Consider the following 22,364-nt stretch of genomic DNA (forward strand, 5'->3'; position numbering starts at 1 on the left):
AAAGGGGCGGCAGAGCTCCCGCCACCCCAGAATTTGCACAAATGATTATTTTTTCTCTATTTCTGTTGGTTATACAAATAATGAACCCAAACAGATCTGTCGTCTAGTGAATCTAAACTTATTATAAAAAAAGTCTGGAAGGTAAAACATTTTTTCTCGTTTACTGTTGACTGTGGACGGAAATTACATAAGGAAGTAATTCAAGTGAATAAGAACTTCAGTGTAATGGCTATTATGACATGTTTTGCATTTCTTATCAAGCACGACACATCTATATATTTCTTAGAATTAAAAAAAAATGTTAGACATGCCTTTTAACAAACCCCAGGGTATTTGTGTGTAGCATAAGTCAATACAGATTAAAGCTTAATTGCAAGAGGAGACCCGTTAAACTTGATTAAATAAAAAAAAAGTTTTTTTTTAACTGCAAGTAGGGAGCGACGTTAAAATTTAAAACGAACAGAAATTATTCCGTATATAAAAGGGGTTGATCCCTCTTCAACGCCTCGCTCTTTACGCTAAAGTTTTTTATTGTTTTAAAAAGTAGAGTTGTGAGAAAGAGTCAAACTTTAGCGTAAGGAGCCAGGCGTTGAAGAGGGGTCAAACCCTTTTATATACGGAATAATTTCTGTTCGTTTTAAATTTTAATGTCGCTACTTACTTGCAGTTAAAAAAACTTGTTTTCTTATTCATTTCTGAACGTTTTTTAATTAGTACATGTTTTGATTTTGGCTCACCGCACATGAAAAATTAAAACGAAATTTATACATATTTTTTTCTCATAGTTTTGATCGGACGATTTTGATAAGAAAAAAAGGAATGGGCGATGAAGCCTAGTTGCCCTCCAATTTTCGGTTGCTTAAAAATGCAACTAGATTTTTTTTATTTTTGTTAGTAATAAACGTACGTACCTTACGAATTAACTTACGTAACGAACTTCTATATTTGTGTATTTTTATTACGTATATGAGAGGGTTCGCCCCCTCGTCAATACCTCATTCTTTACATTAAACCTTGAATTTTGTCCCATATCTTTAAGAATGACCCCTAAATCACAAAGGCCTTAGAATAAATAGTTGAAATTACTAAAAATACTTTTGCGCAGAGAGCAAGGTATTGTGGAGAAGACGAACCCCCTTATATACGTAATATTTTATGCTTGATTTAAGTTTTAATGCTACTCATTACTTCCAGTTGAAAATTTTTTTTTTTATTTTCTCGTTGTTTTTTTAATAATGCTAGAAAATCCTGTGCCCCTTCATGGAAATTCTCTTCCCTTATGAAAATTCTCTCCCCTCGTGAAAAATTCCTCCATGGAAATATCCTCCCTCGTAACCTCTTCCCTGTGACCCACCCCCACCCCAATGCGAAAAAGTCCTCCTGAAAACGTCTGTACACTTCATAATTAACAATTACTATATGCAAACAATGGTCAGAGTTTGTAACTCACAGCCCCTCCCTGGGGGCTGGGGGGGGATTAAGTCATCCCCAAATACATAGCTATTAGGTTTTTGACTAAGCTGAACAGAATGACTATCTCAGAATTTTTATCCGGTGACTTTGTGGAAAATATGTGCGTGGAAATTTTTTGAGGGAAATAAAGAAAATAAAAAAATAAATAAAATAAACACGCATCCGTGATCTGTCTTATGGCAAAAAATACAAAATTCCACATTTTTGTTTTATAGAAGCTTGAAACTTCTACAGTAGGGCTCTCTGATACGCTGAATCTGATGGTGTGATTTTTTTTTCATATTCTATGACTTTTAGGGGGTGTTTCCCCCTATTTTCTAAAATAAGACAATTTTTCTCAGGCTTATAACTTTTGATGGGTAAGACTAAACTTGATGAAATATATTTAAAATCAGCATTAAAATGCGATTCTTTTGATGTAACTATTGGTATCAAAACTTCGTTTTTTAGAGTTTCGGTTACTATTGAGCCGGGTTGCTTCTTACTACAGTTCGTTACCACGAACTGTTTGATTTCGTACATGTTTCCAGATGTAAGATCTACAATTCACAGACTGAAGTTATCCTATTCTGTAAGAAAACATATTTTTTACATCTTGGGGAACAAATTGTGGGGAGAAACCTCTCATAGTTTATTTTTTAGTTGTTGCTTGTTTAGTAGTTTATTGTTTAGAAAGAAAAAAACAATTAGTGCTGTCCTGATCGACCCGACACTACTTTTCCTGAGAATTTTTGTTTCACAAATCCCAGGGCTTTTGGGGTATAATTAAACCATTTTGAAACTTTAATTGTAGAGGATAGGATAAAAGGATACAGATCCTCCAGAGTGCACCTTGCTACAGCGGGGAGCCATCCCTGGGTTGCAGAGCATCAACCCATCACGCCACTACAGGGCAATGGCAAGGGCAATTCCTAAAATAAATTTAATGAAAGATCTGCAATCCGTTACTTTCGAGAGTAATTGCCTTATTGTGCAAAAAAGGAGATTTTGTGCTGTTTTGTGTATATTTTTTTTGCTCTTTTGAGCGGTCTATGGAGACCGTTTTTGATATCTTCTATTTTTTTTTTTTTTAAGTGACACTTTCAAGAAATAAATTTGTTTTTTTATAAAGTTAAATTGCGTCATGCTTATTTTGTTAATCTCGGATTTAAACTGTGAAAATAAAGGACCAAAGATAAACAAGTGATAGTCGAGTCTTAATTGTTTAAACAATCATATCTTTCGGAGAATCAGGATAGGTTTAGTTTTTGTTTCCTTTTTGGTAAAAAACAATCTGTCTTATCTAGTACAATATTTACTTTTATAGCCTTTGACGATTAGCAGACAGATCCGTTAATTTTCCCAATTCAGTTTTAAGTTTTGAAGTACTAAATGGTAAAAAAGATTTAAAACTGAGCGACCTTTTTTGGGTCTCCTGAACGGTGTTACTTTTTCATTTAATTTTTTTTTTCAGTTGTTAATATGAACTAGCTGAACTGTCAAAATTATTTTGCAAAAAACGTTAGAAATCATATTTTTTTTTCCTTTTTGTATATCCCAGGCGTGTTCACAAGTTTTCACATCTCGAGTGGGGAGATTTGTTTTTAACTATTGAATTACTGGTTTAGAATCGACGTTCCGAAATCGCACCCAGCCAAAGGTCCCCCACACCACCATACTTATATGGTATACCCCTATTGAATTTATATCTGTATTAAATTTGTAAATGTTATAAAATTTGTTGCTGCACCTTGGGGGGGGGGTGCGGATGACTCCGTGTCCTTTTTTGGTGCTCCAGTTTTTTTTGTCTCTGCAAATTAGTGGCAAATTATCCGACAATTTGATTAAATTGTATTGTCTATTTGTAACACCTTCCCCCCTCCATCCTCTCACTAGCTCTGGTATTAGGTTGGACAAAAATATTGAAACCGAAATGTATTGCAGTATAGAAGACAAAACTAGGAAAAAAACTTAAGATAGAGACCTATTCAAATTCAGATTTTATACTTGAGATATTTCCAAAGGTTTTTTTTCTTCTCACTGATGCGTACCAAAAAACTGTCGGACGCAACGCAAGTTAATTGCTACCTTTTCATGTTCTTGAATCTATGCTCTTTCCGTAATTTTTGTGCAATTTACTTTTTATATTAGCGGGTTAGAAGTAAATTATTATTATTTTTTATTTTAAAACCAGAAATCTAATTGTTTCTGCTTATGTCATGGCAAGCTTTAAGCTATCATATGATTTTTCGAATTTGTCTGATAACGGTACTCGGATACCTTCACTTCACACTCGCCTATCAAATAATAGTCTACAAGTCGTACAAGCTCAGCGAAGTAAAATCACAGAAAAACATCCTAAAACACTTTACGTTTATGCTATATACAAATCTTTTCGTGTGTGTTTTCAGTAAACTAATATAATTTCAAGTTCCACAAATATTTGGAAATGTCCCCAGTCAGTTTATTTTAGCTAGTTTTATAGATATTTGTTGCATGTTTGTTTTGGGCAATATTCAATGTCAATATCGATATATGGATATTAAAAACGATATTTGGGTACAGAAAAAATTTGTGCGGACAACTTTCAACTTTGCTGCTCACATCGGAAAAGTTTTTTTTTTCAATGAATAAATCAAACAGTTCATGGTAACGAACTGTAGTAAGGAGCGACCCGGCTCAATAGTAAACGAAACTCTAAAAAATTTGCCTTGTTTTAGAAAATATGGGAAAACAACCCCTAGAAGTCACAGAATCTTAACGAAAATCACACCATGAGATTCAGCGTATCAGAGAACCCTATTGTAGAAGTTTCAAGCTCCTATCTACAAAAATGTAGAATTTTGTATTTTTTGCCAGAAGGCAGATCACGGATGCGTGTTTATTTGTTTGTTTGTTTGTTTTTTTTTTCCCAGGGGTGATCGTATCGACCCAGTGGTCCTAGAATCTTGCGAGGGGGCTCATTCTAACGGACATGAAAAGTTCTAGTGCCCTTTTTAAGTGACCTGAAAAATTGGAGGGCACCTAGGCCCCCTCCCACGCCAATTATTTACCCAAAGTCACCAAATCAAAATTCTGAGATAGCCATTTTATTCAGCGTAGTCAAAAAACCTTATAACTATGTTTTTGGGGACGACTTGCTCCCTCACAGTCCCCGTGGGAGGGGCCGCAAGTTACAAACTTTGACCAGTGCTTACATATAGTGATGGTTATTTGGAAGTGTACAGACGTTTTCGGGGGGATTTTTAGGTTGTGGGGGGGTTGATAAGAGGGGGATATGTTGGGGGAACTTTCCTTGGAGGAATTTGTCATAGGGGAAGAAAATTTTCATGAAGGGGACGCAGGATTTTCTAGCACTATTTAAAAAAAAAATGAAATATGAAAAAGTTTTTTCAACTAAAAGTAAGGAGAAGCATTAAAACTTAAAAAAAAACATAAATTATTATGCATATGATGGGCTCACCTCCTCCTAACACCTCGCTCTTTACGCTAAAGTATTTTTAGTAATTTCAATTATTTATTCTACGGCTTTTGTGATTCAGGGGTCATTCTTAAGAAATTGGGACAAAATTTAAGCTTTAGTGTAAAGAGCGAGGGGGTGAACCCCTTCATATACGTAATAAAAACATGAGAATACAGAAGTTCGTTACGTAAGCTAATTTGTAAGTTACGTATAGTTTTTACTAATAAAAACATTCGTAAAAAATTAAAAGTTCTAGTTGCCTTTTTAAGTAACCAAAAAATCGGAGGGCAACTAGGCCTCCTCCCCCGCTCCTTTTTTTTCTCAAAATCATTCGATCAAAACTACGAGAAAGCCATTTAGCCAAAAAAAATAAATATGCAAATTTCGTTTTAATTATTCATCTGCGGAGAGCCAAAATCAAAACATGCATTGATTCAAAAACGTTCAGAAATTAGATAAAAAAAAGCAAGTTTTTGTAACGGAAAGTAAGGAACGACATTAAAACTTAAAACGAATAGAAATTACTTCGTATATAAAAGGGACTGCTTCCTCATCAACGCCCCGCTCTTTACGCTAAAGTTTTTTACTGTTTTAAAAAGTAGAGTGAAGAGAAAGAGTCAAACTTTAGCGTAAAGAGCGGGGCGTTGATGAGGAAGCAGCCCCTTTCATATAAGAAGTAATTTCTGTTCGTTTTAAGTTTTAATGTCGCTCCTTACTTTCCGTTAAAAAAAACTTGTTTTTTATTTAATTCATACAGGGGCTATTTTAAAACGTCAGAAATTTGGTGAAGTCTGTTCCTAATTTTCTTAGATGTATCTAATTGATCAACATCATATACTTTCAAATCTGTTTTATCACATACTCTCTTTAGGATCTGTACAACGCACAGAGAGTAAGCGATCTTCATCTCAAGTTCGAATCCCAGCTCAGCCTCCAGATGTAACACCGAAGCTAAGGTCCGTAAGCCTAACACGATCAACTGATCGGAGTCCAAGTCCCCCAAGGAGCCCTTTGTCACGAGTTTCAAGAAGCCGCTCCAGTGCTGATCGGAGACTCCAATATGAAATTCAGTCATTTCAACGAAGAAATAGTTCAACTTCCCCTCCAATCTCTTTACTGGCCGATGTGACGGTAATAAGCATTGTTTATGTTCCTTTTTATTGTTCATATAAATTTTTATATTCATAAGGATTGCCCCGGTCCCCGACCCTGTCTGTATGGGACCCTGTGAGAAAGTTGAAAAATAAATTGCGACAAAGACCTTGCTCCGTTTCCATCATAAATATCAACAACAAGAAGAGCAATAGGGGATTCTTTTCGCAAGACAGTAGAATTCTATATTTGAATGAATATTTCGACCCTATGTCCAAGGGCCGTCTTCAACAAAACATAAATGTATTAAAGGAAAGAGACTTAAATTAAAATACGACCATTAAAACTAAAATGAAAAATCTTTATTTCAGCGTCCTTATTTCAGCGAAAGTTCCACTGTCTTGCGAGAACAATTTCCCTATTGCTCTTCTTTTTGTTGATGTTTATAATTGAAGAATAGCTGCGAAAAGCAAACTAAACCCCCTACCCCCTCCCGTCCATGTCCTTTTCAATCCTTCTTCATTAAAATATAAAAATTATTTTTGTGCGGTTTTTTCTTCCTTTCTTCGCTATTAGGTACCTATCCCCAAAACTTAAAAATATTTTAAAGTATTTATTTTAACAACCACTAGCAAGCATGTCTGAACCGTTCTTGTTGTTTCTTCCTCGTCGAAATCGGAATTTTTCAAAATGGATTTTTTAGTGTTCTTTTCAATCAATCACCCAATTTATTAATACTAAAAAAAACGTAAAGCGGTTACTAAGCCCAAGAAGCTTTGCTTGTAATCGGCCACACAAAACAAAAATAAAATACTTTTATAAAACACATATAATAAAAAGAACACTGGAACAAGACAAGGACATTTAACAGATAGGAGATTTAGAAGGAGATATAACGTGTAAATGAAAATCCTTTTAAAAGAAGAGAAGAGAGACATATAATTACTGCCTTTGCAGAAATACATAGATGGACATCAGGAGGGATGGAGTACCATTGTAGAATTGGTTGATAAACAGGAGACCTCTGAGCTGCTGTTGATGATCGTTTTAGTAAAATAAATCTGTGAGAAGAACTACGCAAAGAAGAAGAGTACCTACCTGAGCCTGTCCGTGAGAAAAACTGCTGCAGACACGGTGGATGTGTAGCTAAAGCAAAGGAATAAATAAAACAATAAAAACAATAAGATAAATAAAAACAAAGGAGAGAGAAAGAGAGTGGTAGATTACTAAACAGGAAATACCCGACGAAATAATGCCTTTGCAAAAAATAATAGAGGGACATTCAAAGAGATGGTATTCCATAGTAGAATTGATTGATATACAGGAGACCTCTGGGCAGCTATAGATGATCGCTTTGATAAAATAAATCGTCTAGAAGAACTACATAAAAAAGAAGAGTACCTACCTGAGCCTGTCCATGAGAAAAACTGCTGCAGAGAAGGTGGATGTGTAGCTAAACAAAGGAGTAAATAAAACAATAAAAATAATTAGGTAAATAAAAACAAAGGAGAGAGAGAGAGATTACTAAACAGGAAATACCCGACGAAATAATGCCTTTGCAAAAAATAATAGAGGGACATTAAAAGAGACGGTATTCCATAGTAGAATTGAATTATATACAGGAGACCTCTGGGCAGCTATAGATGATCGCTTTGATAAAATAAATCGTCTAGAAGAACTACATAAAAAAGAAGAGTACCTACCTGAGCCTGTCCATGAGAAAAACTGCTGCAGAGACGGTGGATGTGTTGCTAAAACAAAGGAGTAAATAAAACAATAAAAATAATTAGGTAAATAAAAACAAAGGAGAGAGGGAGAGATTACTAAACAGGAAATACCCGACGAAATAATGCCTTTGCAAAAAATAATAGAGGGACATTCAAAGAGATGGTATTCCATAGTAGAATTGAATGATATACAGGAGACCTCTGGGCAGCTATAGATGATCGCTTTGATAAAATAAATCGTCTAGAAGAACTACATAAAAAAGAAGAGTACCTACCTGAGCCTGTCCATGAGAAAAACTGCTGCAGAGACGGTGGATGTGTAGCTAAAACAAAGGAGTAAATAAAACAATAAAAATAATTAGGTAAATAAAAACAAAGGAGAGAGAGAGAGATTACTAAACAGGAAATACCCGACGAAATAATGGCTTTGCAAAAAAAAATAGAGGGACATCCAAAGAGATGGAGTTCCATAATAGAATTGATTGATATACAGGAGACCTCTGGGCTGCTGTAGATGATCGCTTTGGCAAAATAAATCGTCTAGAAGAACTACATAAAAAGAAGAATATCTACCTGAGCCTGTCCGTGAAAAAAATTGCTGCAGGGGCGATGGAAGAGTACCTAGAAAAGCAGAATACGCTAACTAAAGATTACTTATATCTGCAATACGGTCCAGCAGATCTATTCTAGTATCATTCTAAAGATAAGAGGAAGGGTAAAGCCGAGGAAGAAGAAAAGTAGCCTTCACTGTCCTATTTTGGGGTCTTTGAAGTGAGCAGAGGAGACATTTGTTAGTACTGCCCCAGACATAACAGCAATATGAAAAGCAGAAAAATAAAATCATAATAAAGAGAAGGCATAACACCTGGGTAAGAAATGAGTTAACCTGGTGCAATATTGAAGACTGGCGACGGATGAGGGTACGGGTGTGAGTTATGAAGTTTAAAAGAAAGAAAACAGTCAAGATACACAGCAGGAAATTTCACCATGGTAGCGTATTCACCATGGTATTCACCATGGTATAATATTTTTCCCAGAAGTCAGGATGTTTGGCTTCTGTACGTCTCTCATACGATACGGAGTCCTGAAATCTACAATGGCTCTTTTCCGGCTGTTGAAGGCCATACCATTTGACCAGCACCAATCCTTTACTTTATCAAGAACACCCAGTGGCAGATGGCAGGTTCACTGAAGCAATGAAAAAGTAACTGTCGTCAGCAACAAGAACAGGGTATACATGGGGATGAAGATCATCAACAAGATCACTAATATAAATTAAAAACAAAAAATGGTCCAAGCACGGAGCCCTGTGGCACACCTTTCGATATAGGCAAGGTGGAGGAAGAAGTACCATCTGCCGAAACATACTGAAATGTCCCTAAGAGATAAGACTAAAGATAGTTTAGACAAAAGAATATGGTGATTGAACATTATTGAAACTAGATAACCCCTACCCTACCAAAAAGAGTATGGCTAACTTACAAGACTGGAAAGCTGGCGCTAGTGTCGACAAAAAATATTTCAACGCCATCTAGCATTTGGCTACACTTGATGTTTTTTCCGGTGTACTAATAAGAATAATCAATGTAATTTGTGTAGTTGGTAAAATAATTGTAGTAATAAGTTCCTGACAAAAGAATGATTGCAAAGCTTGAGAGATTACGTGTCGCCAAGCGCTAGATGGTGTTGACGGAAAGAATATAACTTAAAGGCTAATCCGAGATAAAAAACAATATTTTCTAAGTTTGAAAACAACTATTGGTTTAAAGATTATGAAAAATCATGATCTACTCTATTACGGAGTGCTCATTTCAAGTTTCTAGCTACCATAACAATAGCCTCTGTAATGTTACTTGACCACGTTGTATTACTTCCTTTTAAAATGTCAGGAACATTATTGAAACTAGATAACTCCTACCCTAGAAAAAAGAGTATGGCTAACTTAAAAGATTGGAAAGCTGGCGCTAGTATCGACAAAAAAAAATATCTCACCACCATCTAGCGATTGGCGACACTTTATGTTTTTTCCGGTGTACTAATAAGAATAATCAATTTAATTTGTGTAGTTGGTAAAATTATTGTAGTAATAATACCAATTATTCGTTTAAATATTATTAAAAATCATGATCTACTCTATTACGGAGTGCTCATTTTAAGTTTCTAACTACCATAACAATAGCCTCTGTAATGTTACTTGACCACGTTTTATTACTTCCTTTTAAAATGTTTAGTAGTAAAAATTACCATTTGTTAACAGAAAGTCTTTTTTTGTAACTTTTTTTGATAGTCATTCTTCAAGTAATTAATCATCAGCAGTTTCTTTGTGTCATTTTCTATTTGACATTTTCTTGTTTGTCCTGGGTGTGGGAAGTGTCACGTACCTTAGCAAAAACAGGGTTAAATGCGCAAATCATTAATTGTTACAAGAAGGTATTTTATAAGAAAAGGAATATAAAAAACTCATTTTAGGAGAATTTTCGTTCAATGAAATGGAAAAGAGAAGGTGTGAGAATTTGCTTCTATTGTCTTTTCTTTTCATCAAACAGTTCGTGGTAACGAACTGTAGTAAGGAGCGACCCGGCTCAATAGTAACCGAAACTCTAAAAAACGGAACTTTATAACAATAGTTACATCAAAAGAATCGCATTTTAATGCTGATTATAAATATATAAGTTTCATTAAGTTTAGAATTACCAATCAAAAGTTACGAGCCTGAGAAAATTTGACTTATTTTAGAAAATAGGGGGAAACACCCCTTAAAAGTCATAGAACCTTAACGAAAATCACACCATCAGATTCAGCTTATCAGAGAAAACTATAGTAGGATCAGGCTGTTCGCCCCTCAATGCCCAGCTCTTTACGCAAAAGTTTTTTATTGTTTTAAAAAGTAGAGTTGAGAGAAAGAGTAAAACTTTAGCGTAAAGAGCGGGTTGTTGAGGGGGGAACAGCCCCTTTCATATACGGAGTAATTTCTGTTCGTTTTAAGTTTTAATGTCGCTCCTTACTTTCAGTTAAAAAAAAATATTGTTTTTGTTTTTATTTAATTTGTGAAAAGAATTGTGGTGCATATTATATGACAAATGTCAAAATATTTCTTGATTTAGGGACATGATTCTCTATTAAGAGTTGTACCCTGGAGGAGGGAGAAGCCCCCCCCCCCCACCGAAATTGAAATTTTTGGGTTCTTTTATTTAAGGGTCATAAAGGTCAGGTTATTCATATGAGATAAATGGCAACCGAGTATGACTGACTCTCTGGTTTAAAATACTCGTGAAAACCAAACCTCTCTAAAGCACTCCCCTTTCATAACAAATTTTCTTAATTTTATATGAATAAAGCTTTTATACGAGTTCTATGAGTATTATACTTGGATCTGATAGGTGTATTTGTTATATTGGTTGATATTAGGGGGGGGGGATATGTTGCAAATGTAAGAAAATAATGAGAAATTCACGATGATTCGGAAGTGAAGATACGGGTGTGCCCAACAGAATGTTAATCATTAGTTGCTCAAAGTAATTATTTTGCAAAGTAAGTTAGTTTTGGAGAATCATGTCCATTGTCGTTCATTGACATGGAAAACAGAAGTCGTGTGAATTTGCTTTTTTTCATTTCTGAAAAGAACAATTAGTTTGATCACAGCGTAATTAGGAACAGTTAGCCTATTAGTAATGAAACCGCAAAATTTTATCTGCCATTTGGACTTTAAATGCACATGCTTCGAACTATTGTTCACTAAATTAGTTTTTTTTTTATGATATAGCCAAAAGGGTACTAGATAAAATTCTCGATTAAAACTGGCCAAATGATTTTTTTTTTTTTTATTTCTTGGAAGAAGATTTAAACTCCAATTACTAACGTGTGGCATTTGCCATCCTTCTGATAAGTTTCTAACGTGTGGAAACTACTGGAGAATGAACCGCGCCCCAGGCGGGATGTGTCTCTGCCCCTTAGGTCTACCACTAATTACGCAAATGGACAGTTGGATCCGGCGTGATTAGCTGGCCCAAAATGGGAAGGGCTGAAAGCTCGAACAAGAAAAATCCGAAATTTCATCCATCTACTAAAAATAAAAGGAAAGAAAAAACGTACCCCATTTCATTGGTATGGTATAATTCATAAGCTCTTTACAGTTGTTTACCAATCTTACGGAGGTAATAAGAACCTAACTACTGTGGAAAAGATTATTAAATTTTTGTATACCCTTTTTTGTTTTATAAGGTTTAAGGCAATGTTTCGATAACTTTTCATTTTGTTTCAGAATCCTCATGATGGTTCGTTGTCACCAGTTGAGCCTCAAAATATTTTCTCTCGCTTCTTCCCTCGTAGAAGAAGTAGCAGAAAAAATTCTACTGAACTCCCAGTAACAAAACCAAATTTGGAGCAAGACCTTAAAAGCCCGCCTGCTCTACCCCCAAAAGAGCGAGATGTGAGTAGAAAGAGTTCATTTATTTCCGAAAACAAACCAGAAGTGAAAAATTGGCGAATATCAGCTGATGTTGAGCATAATAGTAACGACAACTCTGTTGATCAGGAAACTTTAAATTTTGCATCATTTTTCGACCGTATTCGAGAAGGAAGTAAAAATATTACCAAACCTGTTCCTATCCCTAGAAAGTCGTTATTAGCCAGTCCTAATTCTGAAGATAAAGGCTATGAATCCCTCAATATAACTCCCGACTCTTCCAAACCAAGAAAGCTTTCAAGAGAAGAACCGCAAGATGCGCCAATTGTAAGACCATGGGTTAAAGTACTCCCAACTGTGAATGTCAACGATCTACGACGACCTTTCGATGAAACTGAGCCAAGTTTGCCAAAATTTAGAAAGCAAATCAGTCTTGAACCGCGTAATGAATTACCAAGCCGTCCAGCAAGACGTGTTCACAGCTTCAGAGGCTCAACTACTACCCCTCTAGCTCTTGATTCTTTAAAATTCAACGAGAAAGAAGCAAAGAGCAATGAGTCTGATAAATCACCGGAAAGTTTGAGTGGTATTGATTTAAACGGGGATTTCATACTTAAGAAGGCGGTGGAATCAAACCCAGCTGCACATGTTATTCGGCGGTCACTTGAAACTCTCAAGTTTTCAAATGAAGGTCTGAAGAAGACTATTAGTAGCTTGAATCGGTACAGTCAATCTTCAGATCAGCTGATACTGCCTGACGATGTGATCAACAAGAACTCAAATGATAGCTTAAGCACGGGCTCAAGCTCTTTGAATATCTCTGACACAGAGGGCTTAGGAAGCTCCTATACTTTGAGTCGTGAAAGTTTAATTTCAAATTCAAAGGCCAATTCACCGCAGTTGTCCACTGATAGCTCTACAGTCAAGGGAAAGGGTGACGGTGAAGCTCATTCAGAATATACATCGTTAAGTCCTAAAACAGTGGGTGATCAAGAGGAATTTTTTGAAGCCCTAACTCCAGTTGCTGCAACTTTAACTCCAGCCGTAACCCCAACAACACCAGTTGTTCTTCGGTCATTTTTGGAGCCCTTCAATCCACCTGAAATTAAAAGCCGAATTGTAACTGAAACCGCCCAGCTTTTCGGGAAGTTTTCAGATAAAGCAGAAAAGAATTTTACTAAAAAATTGACTGAAAATGAAATGATAAAGGCTGATGATGGTTCTGAAGATATTTTTCCTGAAGTCGTATTACGAAAAAAGACTTCATTTACGAATAATAAGCTGAATGAGAGTCAGAGCGCACTTCTTACTGACCTAGAACTAAAAAGCAGTGTATTTGGCCTTATTTTAAAAAGCAAATTCTCGGAAATGCAGAACTCAAATTTTCAATCAGATAATGTGAATCCACAGCCTTTAAGTCTCGATTCTAACATTGAAAGTGAAAGACCTAACACATTTGAAGTGCCTTCATTGCGGAAATTCACTGAAAAAACGAATGATACAAAAGCAGTGACAACTAAGAAGGATGATTTTAACGTCCTTAAGCCTATTAAGCCCGAAAGAACTTCATTGATGAAGAAATCGGAATCCGCAGAAGGATCCGTAAGGAATACTAAAGTACCTGAACCTGAGTCAGTCGAAATTCGACGTCCTGTGCTGAAGAATCCAACCGAGTCATCGGAATTACTTCAAGTTTTCGCTCGCCGCTCTTTAAAACTTCGAGAAACAGATACAATACCAACAGAGTCGAAAACAGAGGATACTAGTATCAGCAATGAAGAGGAAAAAGAGGTTGAGAAAACAGTTATCATAGAACTCCCAAAAACTGTATCAGCGACTGAATTGCAGAATAATGTTGAGGAAGCTTCTCGAGTTCATGGGAAGCCTATACAATTGAAATGTGATAAGAGCAGAATTGTTGTGGAGCCCACAAAACTGCCAATGTCAACAACAAAGGAGTCTGAAGCTACGTCAGCTGAAATAATTTCCAAACGAAAAACATTCCAGACTACTCGACATGGTAATATCAGCCCTGAAAACTTACAACTAAAATCTGCAGAAGTGAAAACAGATGCAAAACTTGTTGCTGATTTAAAAGAAAATAAGATTGAGAAAGAAGTTTTTTTAATTAAAAAAGAGAAGCCAAGCCCCCGCGCTGTCAGATTAAGAAGTAAGACCCTTCCTGAAGCGAACTATACAGATTTGACTGCTGCCAAAACTTATACGGATGAATCTACAGAACCTCAAAGCATTTCAGTGCCATCTTATGGAGTCACTTTAAGACCAACAGGAAATTTGATTGTCAATCGGTAAGTTGTCTCACGAATACGTTGATGGACTAATTCGTTAATACGTCTTACTTGATGCTTGAATATATAATTCGTTAATGAATTCAATTTTTAGCTCTAACGTTATAAGTTAATCGGCAAGTAAAGCACTTGCAACAACCAACTGACTATATTTGAGCCTATATATAGTTGACTATATGCATGAGTTTTGATAATTAATTAATTCGGTCTGGGAATAATCGGTTAATCGGTTTATTAATTGGTAAGTTGTCTCATAAATACGTTGATGGACTGCGACTAACTCGTTAATACGCCCCTCTTGATCTTTGAATATATAATCTGTTATTCAATACTCGATGATGGATGGAGTACAAAGCAAAAGATTTTCAAATAAAAGAGGCCGTCAAAAACAGAAACATTTTTCATTTTTCATGAAAAAAAAGGCTGAGGAGCCTAGTACAATAGTTTCAATCTTCCCGTCATAGATTAAACATAATAATAGGGTAATAGGAAGTGGAAATTTGAAAAATACAACAACTGTTACTTCAAAAGGTTTTTGATCCTATTTTGCGCTTAAATTTTTTTTTGGAGGGGGGTTGCCCCAGATTTTATTTGGGAGGGTGAATTTTTATTTTGCTCTTTGCCTGAGGACTTTCGATTGCTTCAAATCCACTTAGGGACAAACAGTTTTTCAGCCCGTTTCCGGGCCAAGTGAAAGTTTGAAACAAGAGAGAGGGGGGCTCCAATGGATCTAACCCAGAAAATTTCTGGAAAATATGAGATTAAATGAGTTTCTAAGCTGTGTGATAATATATTTTGGGAAATTATTTTATAATGTATTCGGAGGCCTCTCCTAATTTTTCAATATGACAGTTTTCTTCAGGAGGTAACGAAAAAAAGTTACTATTTTGCAAAGATGCTACTTTGTGAATTTCAAAAAAACGTTACCGAAGACATAATGAACAATACACACACGCACACACACTAAGTAAACATAAAATTAACTGGGCAATCCTGCTTCTGCGCTCTTCCGGTGGTGAGGACTCATGGGTGGCCTCTCGGTTCCTGGTATGCATGGCACGAATATATTTTTGTACACTTACCTTATCATACTTCAAACAAAACTAGCACTATCGCAATTTTTACCGAATCGACGTTAATGTAAAAAAAAATTAAAATATACCTCTTAACACCGATTTTATGTTCTAAAAAAAGAAATGAACCTGGTAGCGCATAAACCGGTTTCTCACTAAATATTATATTTAAGTCTATTTAATAAATTATAATATTTTCCAAATTATTGGGTGTGGGGGCAACGTTGCCCTTGCCCCTCCCCCCCCCCACATACACACTCCACCAAATGACACCTATGTTGGAAAGCCTTTTGCGATGGTTTTCAAACGTCTCTTCAAAGATTATATGCAATAAGAAAGTAAATTGGAATGGAAATTCTAGAAAATTAGAAAATTCCAAAAAATTCTAGAAAGTTGCTTAAGCACTTAAGCAGCGCTTCAGCGTGTTGCTATTCTCTCCTAATTTGGCAACACAGCAAACTATGTATATTAGCTGAGTGAATTGCAAAATTGTATGTCGAACTTCAGTTAGATGACGGATTTGGGCTATTCTTTAATTTGTTCCAAATTAAAAATAAGCTTTCATAGATATAATATTCAACTTGGTAACCCAGGCACGTGTTCTATAATTGTTGCCAGACGCTGGCTTCAAATACTACGGATAAATCAAGCTTGGGTGTGCCCAAACACAAAGTAAACCATACTTTCGGGTAAATAAGTTAAGTTTATCAGTTCTCCATTTCTTAATCTAACTTGTTCAATTATGAAACTTATAACTCCCGTATCCTTCTAACAATCTTGAAATATTTAGAATTGTAATGTGGCATCCTTTGTTCGTGGAGACTTGAAATCCTTCGTACTCGAGGAAAGAGGTTTGAGTCCTCGTCCTGTTGGTTATTTGGTTTGGAACTGGGGTCTTTGGTGTGACTCTGTGACCTCAGCCAGAGTTGACCCAGCTCTAAGAGGGTACTCAGAGAAACCGGGGAGGGTAAGCAAGAGGTTTTTTTGGGAAAGTAATGCCCCCCATCGCACTTCTTGGCTGGAGGGCCATGAAACGGAGGTCAGCACTGCCGATAGTGGCTAATAATCATAATGTATTAGATAGAAGACTTTGCGATAGCACAGTAGATTGATGCTCTGATTGGTAACATGAAGCCTGGGGTTCGATTCCTGCTGCCGCAAGGTTTGGCGATAGGCCTGCTATCTGTCTCTGTAAAAAAAAGAAAAAAAACAGCTACTTAAACGTTAATTCTACCTCTGGGACGTCTTGGTTCTTCACCCTTTCCATGAAATAGGAGCCTTTGCGATTATCAAATTCTGCAACTGCTGCTTGAAACCGAATCAGTCCAAAATTAAATTGTTGGTAACTATGCAAATAGCCCAACAGTATGGAAACGGTTTAAAGAGGAAATTAATATTTGTCTCCGAAAAAAACAAAAAACATTTAACTCATGAGTGAACTTATAAAGCCAGCTAAAAAAAAAACCTTGAAAAAATATTTATGCTGTATTTATTAAATTTTTTATTTTTGTGCATGGATTTAACGTTGGGTCCAAGTTATCTAGTTATACATTTTACTTTTTGAATAGCCTTGTAAACCGACATTTATTACTTTTCGTTTTTTATTTAACGAATTTTCGAACTAATATTGATGAAGCGGCGTTTTTTATGTTAAAACTTCTCATAAAGCAAACCCAAAATCTTGCACCTGCTATCAATGCCACACGGGAATGCCACAGATTTCCATTAATGCGACAGCTCATTGAAAATGTCACATCATATTACTTGCGAAAAATCCTAATTATATTCATTACAAAAATAAATATTGGATTTCTCGGGTACTTAAAAAGTAAATAACCAACTATGTCCATGGACAGGGTAGTACCCAAAATTTTTATGTGAGAGGAAGAGATAGGGGGGGGGAGCACTTCTTTTCAACTGATGCTGATGATGCGGCATTTTTTAGGTTAAAACTTCTGATAAAGCAAACCCAAAATCTTGGGCTATCAATGCCACATGGGAATGCCATCAATGCGACAGCTTATTGAAAATGTCACATCACATTACTTGCAAAAAATCTTAATTATATTCACTACAAAAATAAATATTGGATTTCTCAGGTGTATAAAAAGTAAATAACCCACTATGTCCATGGACAGGGTAGTACCCAAAATCTTTATATGAGGGGAAGAGATATAGGGGGGAGGGAGAACACTTCTTTTCAACTGATATTGATGATGCGGCATTTTTTAAGGTTAAAACTTTTCATGAATCACAGCCAAAATCAACCACCTGCTATTTTGTTTTGCTGGCAATTTCAATTAAGAAATACACAGCTTTATTTGTTTTTGTCTGAATGTAGCAAAGATAAACCAATAAGGACAGTAGTAATTCAGCATTAAGTCTACACAATATATACATTATATGTACAAAGGAGCTAGGATGCCACCTGGGGACCAAAAATCCCCTTTGTTAAGCCAATAACAAGATGCTAGATAGCTTGACGAAGATGGGACATCCCTGCTCCCTCGATGTCTGTACTTGTCGCGCTAAAAAAAAAAAAAACAACTTGGAATAATGATTAAGAACGGTATTTGTTCCCGCACCAGCAGCGATTTTTCTCAAGCAGTTATCTTTTATTATTTCCATACTGGGGGAGGCTGTCATAGCCCCCCTGAAGAGTTGCAAATTTTTGAGTAGTTTTTAGTAGTAGTGCTCATCGAAAGTGATGTTTAATAAGTAAAGTGATTTATCAATAATTATAATTATATTTATATCTACATTTATTATTACAATTATATATTATATTTATTATTTTATGTTAAATATTATTATATTATGTTAAACATTATATTAAATATAATATTATTATATTAATATGTTAATATATTATTATTATATTATACATATTATTATATAAATATTTATATATTTATTATTATTATACTATATATTATTATAATATATAACATATATTATATTTATTATTATAATTGTAATTATATATATTTATAATTATAATAATTATAATTATAAAGTAAAGTAATATATCAGAAATAAGTGTCTTGATAAGTTGACATCAATAATGTTATGTTTCGAAATTTATTCTGTAATTTTGTTTTGCCTACAAGGTGCTATCTCGCAATGTGTAGAGAAATTGATAACCGCTAATTTCTACATAAAATAATCAATTTTAATCTCAAGACCCACTACAAGTAATCGAAACAGGCACATGGACAGGGAGCGTTTTATATTGTTCTACTTGTTGAGGTAACAGCCTCTGTTCGTATTAAATAAAAAAAAAACAAGTTTTTTTTAACGGAAAGTAAGGAGCGACATTAAAACTTAAAACGAACAGAAATTACACCGTATATGAAAGGGGCTTTTTCTCCTCAACGCCTCGCTCTTTCCGCTAAAGTTTGACCCTTTCTCTTAACTCTACTTTTTAAAACAGCAAGAAACTTTAGCGTAAAGAGCGGGGCGTTGAGGAGGAAAAGCCCCTTTCATATGCGGAGTAATTTCTGTTGGTTTTAAGTTTTAATGTCGCTCCTTACTTTCCATTAAAAAAACTTGTTTTTTTTATTTAATTTCTGGACATTTTTGAATTAATGCATATTTTGATCTTGGCTCTCCGCACATAAATAATTAAAATGAAATTTGCATATTAATTAAGTACAATCAATTGGAAGATTTTGAGAAAAAAGAAGTTAGGGAAGAGGCCTAGTTGCCCTCCAATTTTTGATTACTTAAAAAAGGAACTAGAACTTTTAATTTTTTACAAACGTTTTCGCTGGTAAAAAATATACATAACTTACGAATTAACTTACGTAACGAACTTCTATATTCGTATGTTTTATTGTGTATATGAGGGGGTTCAACCCTTGTCGATACCTCGCTCTTGACACTAAAGCTTAGATTTTGTCCCAATTCCTTAAGAATGACCTCTGAATCACAAAGGTCATAGAATAAATAGTTGAAATTACAGAAAATACTTTAGCGTAAAGAGTGAGGTATATCGAGGAGGTAAACCCCTCATATGCGTAATAATTTTTGTTCGTTTTAAGTTCTTATGCTGCTCCTTACTTTCAGTAGTAAAAACTTTGCTAGAAAATCCTACGCCCCCTTCATTGAAATTTTCTTCCCCCATGAGAAGTCTTTCCATGGAAATATCCTCCCACGTAACCCCCTCCTCAACTCTCCCCCCTATACAAAAAAAATCCCCCTGCAAACGTCTGTACACTTCCCAGTAACCATTACTATATGTAAACACAGGTCAAAGATTATAACTTGCAGCCCCTCCCACGGTGACTGCGGGGGAGTAAGTCGTCCTTAAAGACATAGTTATTCGGTTTTTCGACTATGGTGAATAAAATGGCTATCTCAGAATTTTGATCTGGTGACTTTGGGGAAAAATGATTGTATCCGATTTTCGAGGTTTTAAAGACAGGCGAGCAGAAACTTGAAGTAATTCCTTTGACTCGGTTTGATTGTTCAGCAGAGGGCGTCGAATTTCAATTGATTCAACCTTCTCACTATTTCTTCACAATTAATTTAATATTTTAGTAAATTAATTTAATTTTATTTTATTTCATTTATTTCATTTATTAATTTATTTACTTATTTGTTTATTTTTTATTTTCATTTATTATTTATTTATTATTTTTTATTTATTTATTATTTTTATTTATTAATTTATTTATTTCATTTATTAATTTATTTAATTTAATTTCAAGCATAGTTTCAAACTTTTTTCATAAAATTCACCTATTTAGGTATTTCTTTAATTTTCAGCCTGCCGTCTTCCTTATTATTGTGTCATAATTATGAAAACTTAAAGCGGGATTACGGCAAGGAAAACGTTCCTTCTTGTAAAAGATTGAGACGATTAAAAAAATACAAGCTCTCCGCGTTCCCCTCCTCCCCCATCTTTGCTCAGACTCATGACTCTGAAATCTCAAAATTCTTACAACTACATTATTTCTTGCAATTTCAATAAGATTTCTATGTATTATTATTATTAATATTAGTATGTATCCACTCTTAAAGTTTGTTTTCCTTGTACAAGTTTTGGTATGGCTTTCTCACGTTTTCCGCTTTCCGTTCTTTCCGCTTTCCCATGTTTTTAACACATTACCGAAAAATAAAACCTTTGCTATCATTTCATAGCTGAGATTCATTTCTATCCATCTATCGTATTTAACTTTTGAGATTTTGAGGATATGGTTTTTCAGATCAAAATACGAATCAAATTGGCTGAAAATCGCTAAAAAGGACAATTTTTCTATTTATTCAAGCAATTTTAGATCCATCCCCAAGGAAAAATCTAAACAATATCATTGTCTGACTCGGTGAATGGATAGTTCTGAGATCATGGAATACAATGATTTGAATACCTCGTCTTTTTGTTACAAGTTGCAGATGCAGGCTTATCGCAAAATTGCTTGTTTCTGAAGTAATATTTACCTTAAGCATGAGGTCCTTTAGTTATTCATTTATCTTAAATAAAATGTTATTACATAATAAAGCACGCATATATAGCAATTTACGTATGTTCTCAATTTTGTTCTAGTGCACTGATAGCAGCTAAGAAAAAAATATCAATACTAAGAAAAACAAAAAAGAGGATCACCAAAAAATAACCAAATAACCGAAAAATTATCACTCTTAAAGTGCACCGATAGCAGCTAAGAAAAACAAAATCAATACTATGAAAAACAAAAAAGAGGATCACCAAAAAATAACCAAATAACCGAAAAATTATCACTCTTAAAGTGCACCGATAGCAGCTACGAAAAAACAAATCAATACTAAGAAAATCAAAAAAGAGGATTACCAAAAAATAACCAAATAACCGAAAAATTACCACTCTTAAAGCGCACCGATAGCAGCTAAGAAAAAAAAATCAATACTAAGAAAATCAAAAAAGAGGATTACCAAAAAATAACCAAATAACCGAAAAATTACCACTCTTAAAGTGCACCGATAGCAGCTAAGAAAAAAAAAATCAATACGAAGAAAATCAAAAAAGAGGATTACCAAAAAATAACCAAATAACCGAAAAATTACCACTCTTAAAGTGCACCGATAGCAGCTAAGAAAAAAAAAATCAATACTAAGAAAAACAAAAAAGAGGATCACCAAAAAATAACCAAATAACCGAAAAATTATCACTCTTAAAGTGCACCGATAGCAGCTACGAAAAAACAAATCAATACTAAGAAAATCAAAAAAGAGGATTACCAAAAAATAACCAAATAACCGAAAAATTACCACTCTTAAAGTGCACCGATAGCAGCTAAGAAAAAAAAAATCAATACTAAGAAAATCAAAAAAGAGGATTACCAAAAAATAACCGAAAAATTACCACTCTTAAAGTGCACCGATAGCAGCTACGAAAAAAAATCAATATTAAGAAAAACAAAAAAGAGGATCAGTGCTAACCATGCAAAATAGCGATTTTTCTTGTTTTTCAAAGAAAAAACTTGTTTTTTCTTGTTCCGGTGTCTTTAACTCTCCTGTTGTGGGTTTTTGACAATGATGGTTCGAATGGTGAGCTTTCATTTCGACCTGACACTATTTTCGAGGGTTTTAGGCTACCTTTTGGAATTCCCATAAGTTTGTTCTCGGAATAAACTCTACCCTTAAGCTTAATCAAAAATCATAATTGCCATTCCTGAGTAAGTTTCAAATGAAAATGGTTGCTCACTTAATAGTTTTTTTTCAGAACTGTTTTTAAATTTTGGTTACCATGAGCCGCGGTCCATTCTTTACTACATTGTAGCTACCACTGCAATCATAATTAATTAACATAATTACGAACTTAACTAACCTATAGCGAAAATATAACAAACTAACCTATGATAT

The 22,364-nt window shown here is 34.7% G+C and overlaps 1 protein-coding gene across 5 annotated transcripts in view; it reads left to right on the forward strand.

Moving 5' to 3' along the window:
- The window catches only part of LOC136043906 (uncharacterized), a 305,479-nt gene that overhangs the window by 265,898 nt on the left and 17,217 nt on the right, over positions 1 to 22,364 (forward strand). For all 5 annotated transcript variants that reach the window (XM_065728944.1, XM_065728942.1, XM_065728943.1 and 2 more), the window contains 2 exons: positions 5,787 to 6,046; positions 11,996 to 14,448. In XM_065728944.1, the coding sequence (XP_065585016.1) occupies positions 5,787 to 6,046; positions 11,996 to 14,448 (2,713 nt within the window). The remainder of the gene's footprint in view (positions 1 to 5,786; positions 6,047 to 11,995; positions 14,449 to 22,364) is intronic.

This window comes from Artemia franciscana, chromosome 2 (assembly GCF_032884065.1).
Source record: "Artemia franciscana chromosome 2, ASM3288406v1, whole genome shotgun sequence".
NCBI classification, from domain to species: Eukaryota; Metazoa; Arthropoda; class Branchiopoda; order Anostraca; family Artemiidae; genus Artemia; species Artemia franciscana.